Consider the following 11,297-nt stretch of genomic DNA (forward strand, 5'->3'; position numbering starts at 1 on the left):
TAGATAGAACACTCCTACTCATTTCAGACATTATAGACAGAACACTCCTACTCATTTCAGACATTATAGATAGAACACTCCTACTCATTTCAGACATTATAGATAGAACACTCCTACTCATTTCAGTGTTGCACCTATTCTGTCCCCGTCTTGTCCCCCTCCCCCTCAGCTCATTGACAAGGACAACTTTTTGCTGTTTGGAACGGTATTCGAGGCCACGATGATCGACAGAAAGATCGGAGACAAACCCATTAACTTTGAGTTGTCTGTTGGTGAGCATTGATAAATCACTGACAGTCCGTCATCTACACTACTCTATTATACTCTATTATACTCTATTCTACTCTATTATACACTACTCTATTATACACTACTCTACTCTATTATACTATATTCTACTCTATTATACACTACTCTACTCTATTATACACTACTCTACTCTATTATACACTACTCTACTCTATTATACTATATTCTACTCTATTATACACTACACTACTCTATTATACTCTATTCTACTCTATTATGCACTACTCTACTCTATTATACACTACTCTACTCTATTATACACTACTCTATTATACACTACTCTTCTCTATAATACTCTACTCTATTATACACTACTCTATTATACACTACTATATTATACTCTATTCTACTCTATTATGCACTACTCTACTCTATTATTCCCTACTCTACTCTATTATACACTACTCTACTCTATTATACACTACTCTACTCTATCATACACTACTCTATTATACTCTACTCTATTATACTCTACTATATTATACACTACTTTACTCTCCTCTATTATACTGTATTCTATTGAACACTACTCTACTCTATTATTCACTACTCTACTCTATTATACACTACTATACTCTATTATTCACTACTCTACTCTATTATACACTACTCTACTCTATTATTCACTACTCTACTCTATTATTCACTACTCTACTCTATTATACACTACTATATTATACACTACTTTACTCTCCTCTATTATACTCTATTCTATTATACACTACTCTACTCTATTATACACTACTCTACTCTATTATACTCTACTCTACTCTATTATACACTACTCTACTCTATTATACACTACTCTACTCTATTATACACTACTCTACTCTATTATACTCTACTATATTCTATTATACACGACTCTACACTACTCTGCATTACTCTACTCTCTACTATATTCTATTATACACTACTCTGCACTTCTCTACTCTATTGTACACTGTTCTACTATATTATACACTACTCTACTCTATTATACACTACTCTACTCTATTATACACTACTCTACTCTATTATACTCTACTCTATTATACACTACTCGACTCTACTCTATTATACTCTATTCTACTCTATTATACTCTACTCTATTATACTTTACTCTACTCTATTATACACTACTCTACTCTATTATACTCTACTCTATTATACTCTAATCTACTCTATCATCCTCGACTCTACTCTATTATACACTACTCTACTCTATTATACTTGACTCTACTCTATTATACACTACCTCTCTACTGTACTGTTCCCCCTCTGCTCCCTTCTCATCCCTTCTCTTCTCCTCCCTTCTCTTCTCCTCCCTTCTCCTCTCCTCCCTTCTCATCCCTCCTCCTTTCCTCTCTTCTATCCTCCCTTCTCTCCTCCCTTCTCCTCTCCTCCCTTCTCCTCTCCTCCCTTCTCATCCCTCCTCCTTTCCTCTCTTCTATCCTCCCTTCTCTACTCTTCTCCTCTCCACCTCTCTTCTCCCACTCTAATCTACTGTATTCCGCTCCTTTCTATTCTCCTCTTCTGTATTCTACTCTGCTATATCGTATCATATTCTACTCTACTCTGCTATATCGTATCATATTCTACTCTACTCTGCTATATCGTATCATATTCTACTCTACTCTGCTATATCGTATCATATTCTACTCTACTCTATTATATCGTATCATATTCTACTCTACTCTGCTATATCGTATCATATTCTACTCTACTCTGCTATATCGTATCATATTCTACTCTACTCTGCTATATCGTATCATATTCTACTCTACTCTGCTATATCGTATCATATTCTACTCTACTCTGCTATATCGTATCATATTCTACTCTACTCTGCTATATCGTATCATATTCTACTCTACTCTGCTATATCGTATCATATTCTACTCTACTCTGTTCTATCCTTGTCTGTCTGTGTGTATGTGTAGGTAACTTTGGGAACGTCCAGGAGGGCTCTCCCCAGGTCAGCGGTAGGAGGAAGGTGGAGAAGCCAGTAGCAGAGAGGGTGTGGGATGGTCAAGATCTCGACAGTACCCCCCTGATTGACTCCCAGGACCCCAAACCTGGGCTCTGGCAGTCTCCATGCCAGTCCACCACACCCCCAGAGAAACCCCTCACTGATGGAAACAGGTCCTTGTACCTTGTTGAATTGATCCTGATGTCACACAATGGCAGTTTCACAGACACGGATTTTAAGTCCTGGGCTAGATTAGAAATGAGAAATTCTCCATTAATCATTAGCCCAGGTAGAAGGTTCCAGAAAACTGTGCCTCAATGTCCAGAATTGGACTTTAAAATCTGTGTCTGATAAACCATCCCGTGGAGTCTAAAAGCATCAACATCAAAATGATCAGTTACGTAGTAAACTTTGACTGTGAATCCGTCTCCAGGCATTACATGTACCTGCCCATCCAGCATCAGAAGCCTTGTGTCCATGTGATGAGCTGCTGGGAGGATCGGACGTACCGTCTTCACAGCTCTAACTTTCTGGAGAACATCGCTGTCATGTTTGTACGTCACTTTTTCTACGTACCATTACATGGTTTAGACAGGGTATAAACATGGACTCTAGTAATACCATGTAATGGTTTAGACAGGGTATAAACATGGACTCTAGTAATACCATGTAATGGTTTAGACAGGGTACCACATGGACTCTAGTAATACCATGTAATGGTTTAGACAGGGTACAAACATGGACTCTAGTAATACCATGTAATGGTTTAGACAGGGAACAACATGGACTCTAGTAATACCATTGTAATGGTACGTCACGTGTTTGTACCCTATTTGAGTGGTGATGTCATTGTGGTGATGTCATCATATTCCACACAGGAAGAAGGCGTGGCCAAGACAGATGAGCTGAACAAGTTGTCAGATCCAGGAACAGAAGCTCTCATGCGCCGAGTCTTTAAGGAGTTTATCATGGACGCCAGGTTGGTAACCTTAACGACACCATCAAACTGATAATAAAACTGTGGTAAACCGGTGGGGTGTTGGGATAGGGGTTAACACAGAGACCGGAAGGTTCCAGTCAGCAAACACAACTTTCCTAGTCTGCAGAGGTTACCAACACAGAGGCCGGAAGGTTCCAGTCAGCAAACACAACTTTCCTAGTCTGCAGAGGTTAACAACACAGAGACCGGAAGGTTCCAGTCAGCAAACACTTTCCCCTAGTTTCCTCCACGGCTGGTTGGTACTTTCCCCTAGTTACCTCCACGGCTGGTTGGTACTTTCCCCTAGTTTCCTCCATGGCTGGTTGGTACTTTCCCCTAGTTTCCTCCGACACGGAGCTCCCTGTGTCGGGGTGTCCAGCTCATGGACTGCCAACAGAGGGAGCCAACGTCACATCACGTACCTCCCCTCTATTATATATTACAGGGGTAGACCTCCTGGGATACCACACAACACTGTTGACCACAGGGTAGAAACTGACAACACTGTTGACTTCATAGTGGAAACTGACAACACTGTTGACCACGGGGTGGAAACTGACAACACTGTTGACTATATGGTGGAAACTGACAACACTGTTGACCACAGGGTGGAAACTGACAACACTGTTGACTATATGGTGCATGTGTCCTGGTACTAATAGTAACTCAAACGCGTGTGTGTGTGTGTGTGTGTGTGTGTGTGTGTGTGTGTGTGTGTGTGTGCTATCCGTTCTGCTGCAGGAGATTCATAGCCTTTGCAGAAGGGAAAGTGAGAATGAACCATCTGACAGTGTTGGATAAGAAACGCCTGACCATGTGTAAACAGGAGCTGGTTGGTGCCCTGGCCTCTAGACCCTACCTTCTGAGAGACAGTATTGTTAAATTATGGTGGTGATGGTGGTGGTGGTGATGATGATGGTGGTGATGATGATGATGGTGGTGATGATGATGATGGTGGTGATGGTGATGATGATGGTGGTGATGATGATGATGGTGGTGATGATGATGATGGTGGTGATGGTGATGATGATGGTGGTGATGATGGTGATGGTGATGATGATGATGGTGGTGATGATGATGATGGGGGTGGTGGTGGGGATGATGATGGTGATGGTGATGATAATGGGGGTGGTGGTGGGGATAATGATGGTGGTGGTGATGATGATGATGGTGATGATGGTGGTGATGGTGGTGATGATGATGATGATGATGGGGGTGGTGGTGGGGATGATGATGGTGGTGATGGTGGTGGTGATGATGATGATGGTGATGATGGTGGTGATGGTGGTTATGATGGTGGTGGTGATGATGATGATGATGGGGGTGGTGGTGGGGATGATGATGGTGATGATGATGGTGGTGATGATGATGATGATGGGGTGGTGGTGGGGATAATGATGGTGGTGGTGATGGTGATGATGGTGGTGATGGTGGTGATGATGATGATGGTTATGTTGATGATGGTGGGGGTGGGGGTGGGGGTGGTGATGGTGGTGGTTATGATGGTGATGGTGATGATGATGGTGGAGATGAAGGTGATGATGATGTTCCCCCTACAGGAGAGTATGGTCGGAAAGGCAGAAACCATCTCAGAGGGGAAGAGGAAGGCTCGCAGTGTGAAGGAGATGTTGCAGGAGGCTCTAAAACTCACACAGAAACTGAGATTCCTAGTGGAAGAGGTGTGTGTGTGTGTGTGTGTGTGTGTGTGTGTGTGTGTGTGTGTGTGTGTGTGTGTGTGTGTGCGAGTAGCGTATTGACAGTGTGTATCCCAGAGATGACACTGAGCTGGTTTCTCTCCCTATCTCTCTCTATTAGCCCCAGCATACCATCCCAGATGTGTTTGTGTGGATGCTGAGTAACAACAAGCGTGTGGCTTATGCCCGCATCTCTGCCCGTGACCTGATCTACACTGCCAGCCCTGAGGAGAGAGGCAAAGACTGTGGCAAGATCCAGACTTTATTCTTGAAGGTAAAGAGACTCACAGCAGTCATGGCTGTTCTTGTTCCCAGCACCTCTCCAATTATTTTTGAGGATGTGCTTAAACTCATTATTTTCACAAACAGGCTGAGTAGAGAGCATGCTGTAGATGTCCTTATAATATAGCTCATTTACATTTTAATGAATGGGTTTTATACATAGTACCAGTCAGAAGGTTTGGACACTAAACAAATCAAAATAGATTTTATATTTGAGATTTTTCAAAGTAGTCACCGTTTGCCTTGATGACAGCTTTGCACACTATTGGCATTCTCTCAACCAGCTTCAAGAGGTAGTCACCTGGAATGCATTGTGCCTTCTTAAAAGTTCATTTGTGGAATTTCTTTCCTTCTTAATGCGTTTGAGATAATCAGTTGTGTTGTAACAAGATAGCCCTATTTGCTAAAAGATCAAGTCCATATTATAGCAAGAACAGCATTCCAGGTGAAGCGGGTTGAGAGAATGCCAAGAGTGCGCAAAGCTGTCATCATGGTGGCTATTTGAAGAATCTCAAATAAAAAATTGATTTTGATTTGTTTAAAACCTTTTTGGTTACTACATGATTCCATATGTGTTATTTCATAGTTCTGATGTTTTCACTATTATTCTACAATGTAGAACATATAAAACAGAAAGAAAAACCCTGGAATGAGTCGGTGTTTCCAAACTATTGACTGGTACTGTATACCAGTAGTGAGAGAAGTGATTTTCACAGGCACTACGAGGACCCCGGGAAAAGTAGTGTTCTATATAGGGATTAGGGTGCACAGTTTGATGACGTCTTTCCCTTTACTACCCCAGCCCCCAGAGAAGACTGTAGCAGGCTGGTCAGTTCAGTCCAAATGTACCATACTATATAGTGAATAGAGTGCCATTATTGTGATGTCCTCTCCTTTTCTGCCCCAGCCCCCAGGGAAGCGCGTAGCAGGCTGGTCAATTCAGGCCAAACTGGACGTGTACCTGTGGCTGGGCAGCTGCAGAGACTCCTCTCATGTGCTGGATAACCTGCCTGGAGGGTTTGAGCCCAAAGGGGGCGCCACTGAGGAGCAGCTTCTACCTGCCATCCTACCTGTACATCTGGCATATAGAGGTAGGACGGACGGACGGACAGAGAGAGGGAGAGACAGACAGAGAGAGGGAGGGACAGACGGACAGAGAGAGGGAGAGGCAGACAGACAGACAGACATTGGGAATAATAACCTGTTTCTCTTCCCTCCAGACGAGCACAAGTTCCAGATGCGCGCCCACATGTACCAGGCTCGAGGGCTAATAGCAGCAGACTCTACAGGACTCTCAGACCCCTTCGCCAGGGTCACCTTCCTGACACATAGCCACACCACGGCCGTAAGGTCCACAAACTCTCATAGGATGGGATCTAGCTACAGAGAAGGTCCCTAAGAAGAAAAGGGGCTTTTGAAGGGTGTAGTTCTAACCAGGGTTGGAGTTATCCATCTATTTTCATTAAATTAATTAGATGAGCTAAGTTTCCAATGCTATTTACTTTGAGAGTTTTTTTATTCCTGAATTGTACTTTCGATTCATTTCCTGACTTACTAACCCCATCCATGTTTCATAGTACTACCTATGACCCAATCTGTGGCACTAAGTTCTACCTCTGACCCAATCTGTGGCACTAAGTACTACCTATGACCCAATCTGTGGCACTAAGTTCTACCTATGACCCAATCTGTGGCACTAAATTCTACCTCTGACCCAATCTGTGGCACTAAGTACTACCTATGACCCAATCTGTGGCACTAAGTTCTACCTATGACCCAATCTGTGGCACTAAATTCTACCTCTGACCCAATCTGTGGCACTAAATTCTACCTCTGACCCCAGTCGTAGTTCTAAGTGCTCCCTGTGCTTCTTAGATCATCAACCAGACGTTAACCCCGACCTGGAACCAGATGTTGTTGATGACCCGGGTCACGCTGCATGGAGACCTAGCTCACCTGGAGCAGGAGCCACCGTGCATCGTCATCGAGGTGTATGATGACGATGCTCTGGTGAGCTAACAAACCAACCCCCCTCTCTCTGATGTTACGATATGCCTTCATTTCAACAGACACAGTGCCCGTCTGTTTCTGATCTGTTGTTGCTCACGTTGGCAAGAGATCGGAAACAGACTGGCGATCAGGATATAATTTCATCACTTAAAATGTAAAGTTTAAAGGTTAAATAAAAATCAAAGGTGAAAATATATTGGTTTAAGTGAATTCCTTGACCACAGTGACCTTTACAGAATTGATTTATAATCCAGTTGGAGTGTCTAGTTTTGGGACAGACTATTAAAATTGGGTAGCTATCCTGCTCCCATAAGGATTTGTCTCTGTTCTCTGAGATTTAAGCACATACTGTATTTATTCACCTGTATGTATCTTGTGCTTCTTTCCCCCCAGGGCAAGGCAGAGTACCTGGGCAGCACGGTGGCAGTGCCCGTGGTGAGGGTGTCAGAGCAGCCCTACTCTCCTCCCCAGCTCCAGTACAGTCCTCTGTTTTCTGGATTCCAGTCTGGTGGAGAACTGCTGGGGGCCTTTGAGCTCATACAGGTAGGGCCCTACTGGAGACTTGAGGCACAACATGAAACACTATTCCCTATGTAGTGCAATGGATATGTTTGTTTTGAATTCTGTCAAGCTGAGTCGAGGGGGATTCAGAGTTTAGTAAAGCTGAGTCGAGGGGGAATTCAGAGTTTAGTAAAGCTGAGTCGAGGGGGAATTCAGAGTTTAGTAAAGCTGAGTCGAGGGGGATTCAGAGTTTAGTAAAGCTGAGTCAGAGTTTAGTAAAGCTGAGTCGAGGGGGAATTCAGAGTTTAGTAAAGCTGAGTCGTTCAGAGTTTAGTAAAGCTGAGTCGAGGGGGAATTCAGAGTTTAGTAAAGCTGAATCGAGGGGGAATTCAGAGTTTAGTAAAGCTGAGTCGAGGGGGAATTCAGAGTTTAATAAAGCTGAGTCGAGGGGGATTTCATTCTCTGTTCTTTTTCCTCTCGCTCCATGATTTTTCTCCCATTCTGTAAGTAGTGGTTGTTTCATTGTTATTCACCTCATAGATCCCAGAGTCAGGAGAAGAGTATCTGCCTGCGCTGGACGAACCAGACGGTCAGATCTACCCTGTACCTGGCAACATTAGACCTGTACTGAGCAGGTATCGATTAGAGGTGAGAGGGAGATCAACCTGGAGTGCAGTACCTCTGGAATAGGTGGCAGGGCATTATTCCACTGTGTGTTAGTTGGAATGGTATGATATGTTTTGTGTATGTACTTTGTTTGGTAGTTCCTATGCGATATTAAAGGATTCTGTTCTGGGTGTTGTTCTGGGTGTTGTGACGGTATTCTCTGTATCGTCCAGGTGTTGTTCTGGGGCCTGAGGGAGCTGAAGAAGGTGCAGCTCCTGTCTGTGGACCGTCCCCAGGTGTTTATCGAGTGTGCTGGGAAAAGCCTGCGCTCCTCTGTTATCCAGAGCTACAAGACCAACCCAAACTTCACCACGCTGGTGGACGCCTTCGACCTGGTAACTAACACGACCAACCCAAACTTCACCACGCTGGTGGTAACTAACACGACCAACCCAAACTTCACCATGCTGGTGGTAACTAACACGACCAACCCAAACTTCACCACGCTGGTGGTAACTAACACGACCAACTACGCTGGTGGTAACTAACACGACCAATCCAAACTTCACGACGCTGGTGGTAACTAACACGACCAACCCAAACTTCACCATGCTGGTGGTAACTAACCCAAACGACCAACCCAAACTTCACTACGCTGGTGGTAATTAACACGACCAAACCCAAAACTTCAACCCAAACTTCACCACGCTGGTGGTAACTAACACGACCAACCCAAACTTCACCATGCTGGTGGATGCCTTCAACCTGGTAACAACATGACCAACCCAAACTTCACCATGCTGGTGGTAATTAACACGACCAACCCAAACTTCACCATGCTGGTGGTAATTAACACGACCCCAAACCACCAAACTTCACCACGCTGGTGGTAACTAACACGACCAACCCAAACTTCACCACGCTGGTGGTAACTAACACGACCAACCCAAACTTCACCATGCTGGTGGTAACTAACACGACCAACCCAAACTTCACTACGCTGGTGGTAACTAACACGACCAACCCAAACTTCACCATGCTGGTGGACGCCCTGGTAACTAACATGACCAACCCAAACTTCACCACGCCGGTGGTAACTAACACGACCAACCCAAACTTCACTACGCTGGTGGTAATTAACACGACCAACCCAAACTTCACCATGCTGGTGGACGCCCTGGTAACTAACATGACCAACCCAAACTTCACCACGCCGGTGGTAACTAACACGACCAACCCAAACTTCACCACGCTGGTGGATGCCTTCAACCTGGTAACTAACATGACCAACCCAAACTTCACCATGCTGGTGGTAATTAACACGACCAACCCAAACTTCACTACGCTGGTGGTAACTAACACGACCAACCCAAACTTCACCATGCTGGTGGACGCCCTGGTAATAACTAACACGACCAACCCAAACTTCACCACGCTGGTGGTAATTAACACGACCAACCCAAACTTCACTACGCTGGTGGTAATTAACACGACCAACCCAAACTTCACCATGCTGGTGGACGCCCTGGTAACTAACATGACCAACCCAAACTTCACCACGCCGGTGGTAACTAACACGACCAACCCAAACTTCACCACGCTGGTGGATGCCTTCAACCTGGTAACTAACATGACCAACCCAAACTTCACCATGCTGGTGGTAACTAACACGACCAACCCAAACTTCACCATGCTGGTGGTAATTAACACGACCAACCCAAACTTCACCATGCTGGTGGTAACTAACACGACCAACCCAAACTTCACCACGCTGGTGGTAACTAACACGACCAACCCAAACTTCACCACGCTGGTGGTAACTAACACGACCAACCCAAACTTCACCACGCTGGTGGTAACTAACACGACCAACCCAAACTTCACCATGCTGGTGGTAACTAACACGACCAACCCAAACTTCACCACGCTGGTGGATGCCTTCAACCTGGTAACTAACACGACCAACCCAAACTTCACCATGCTGGTGGTAACTAACATGTAGAATAGTGGACAGGTGTTATCTGTTAATGAGGTAGAGTAGTGGACAGGTGTTGTCTGTTAATGAGGTAGAATAGTGGCCAGGTGTTGTCTGTTAACGAGGTAGAATAGTGGACAGGTGTTGTCTGTTAACGAGGTAGAATAGTGGACAGGTGTTGTCTGTTAACGAGGTAGAATAGTGGCCAGGTGTTGTCTGTTAACGAGGTAGAATAGTGGACAGGTGTTGTCTGTTAACGAGGTAGAATAGTGGACAGGTGTTGTCTGTTAACGAGTTAGAATAGTGGCCAGGTATTGTCTGTTAACGAGGTAAAATAGTGGACAGGTGTTGTCTGTTAACGAGGTAGAATAGTGGACAGGTGTGAGATTGAGATTATGATTGCTCCAGATAAAGACTATTTCCTCATTGTCATTCAGAACCCTTCAGACTGAGAGGATTACCTATACCATCTCTTTGCTGTATCACGCGTCTGTTAACGAGGTAGAATAGTGCACAGGTGTAATCTGCGTCCCACATGACACCTTATTCCTTATGTCCTTTAGTTCTCTGGTCAAAAGTAGTGCACTATAAAGGGAACCGGGTGTCATTTGGGACACATTTGGGACACAGACAGAGATACATGCAGAGTTGACCTGACCTTCCATCTTTTTCTCCTCCCTGTCTGTCCCTTCCCACAGGAGCTGCCTGAGAATGAGAACCTTCACCCTCCCCTGAACATCAGTGTGGTGGACTGGCGAGCATTCGGACGCTCCACCGTGGTGGGAAACTACACCATCAACAACCTGAAGCCCTTCAAATACACCCATCCTCCAGCGCTGTCCGCGCCAACCTCACCACGGGGACCTGACAGCAGAGAGGGTAGAAGTCAAATCCTGCAAATGGTTTCTTGTTGTAACAACGTCCTTTCAACCAGTTTTGTCCGCTGGGATAGCAACTGTTGAACAGGACTCTCAGGTGGTGCTGTTTTAC

The 11,297-nt window shown here is 44.7% G+C and overlaps 1 protein-coding gene across 1 annotated transcript in view; it reads left to right on the plus strand.

Moving 5' to 3' along the window:
* fer1l6 (fer-1 like family member 6) overlaps nt 1-11,297 on the plus strand; it is a 48,182-nt gene that overhangs the window by 445 nt on the left and 36,440 nt on the right. The window contains exons 2-15 of the mRNA XM_042306814.1: nt 170-272; nt 2,232-2,433; nt 2,694-2,814; nt 3,139-3,239; nt 3,981-4,071; nt 4,799-4,918; nt 5,055-5,207; nt 6,123-6,306; nt 6,436-6,560; nt 7,091-7,225; nt 7,619-7,768; nt 8,267-8,374; nt 8,566-8,727; nt 11,006-11,186. Coding sequence (XP_042162748.1) covers nt 170-272; nt 2,232-2,433; nt 2,694-2,814; nt 3,139-3,239; nt 3,981-4,071; nt 4,799-4,918; nt 5,055-5,207; nt 6,123-6,306; nt 6,436-6,560; nt 7,091-7,225; nt 7,619-7,768; nt 8,267-8,374; nt 8,566-8,727; nt 11,006-11,186 — 1,936 coding nt within the window. The remainder of the gene's footprint in view (nt 1-169; nt 273-2,231; nt 2,434-2,693; nt 2,815-3,138; nt 3,240-3,980; nt 4,072-4,798; nt 4,919-5,054; nt 5,208-6,122; nt 6,307-6,435; nt 6,561-7,090; nt 7,226-7,618; nt 7,769-8,266; nt 8,375-8,565; nt 8,728-11,005; nt 11,187-11,297) is intronic.

Source organism: Oncorhynchus tshawytscha, linkage group LG26 (genome assembly GCF_018296145.1).
Source record: "Oncorhynchus tshawytscha isolate Ot180627B linkage group LG26, Otsh_v2.0, whole genome shotgun sequence".
Classification (NCBI taxonomy): Eukaryota; Metazoa; Chordata; class Actinopteri; order Salmoniformes; family Salmonidae; genus Oncorhynchus; species Oncorhynchus tshawytscha.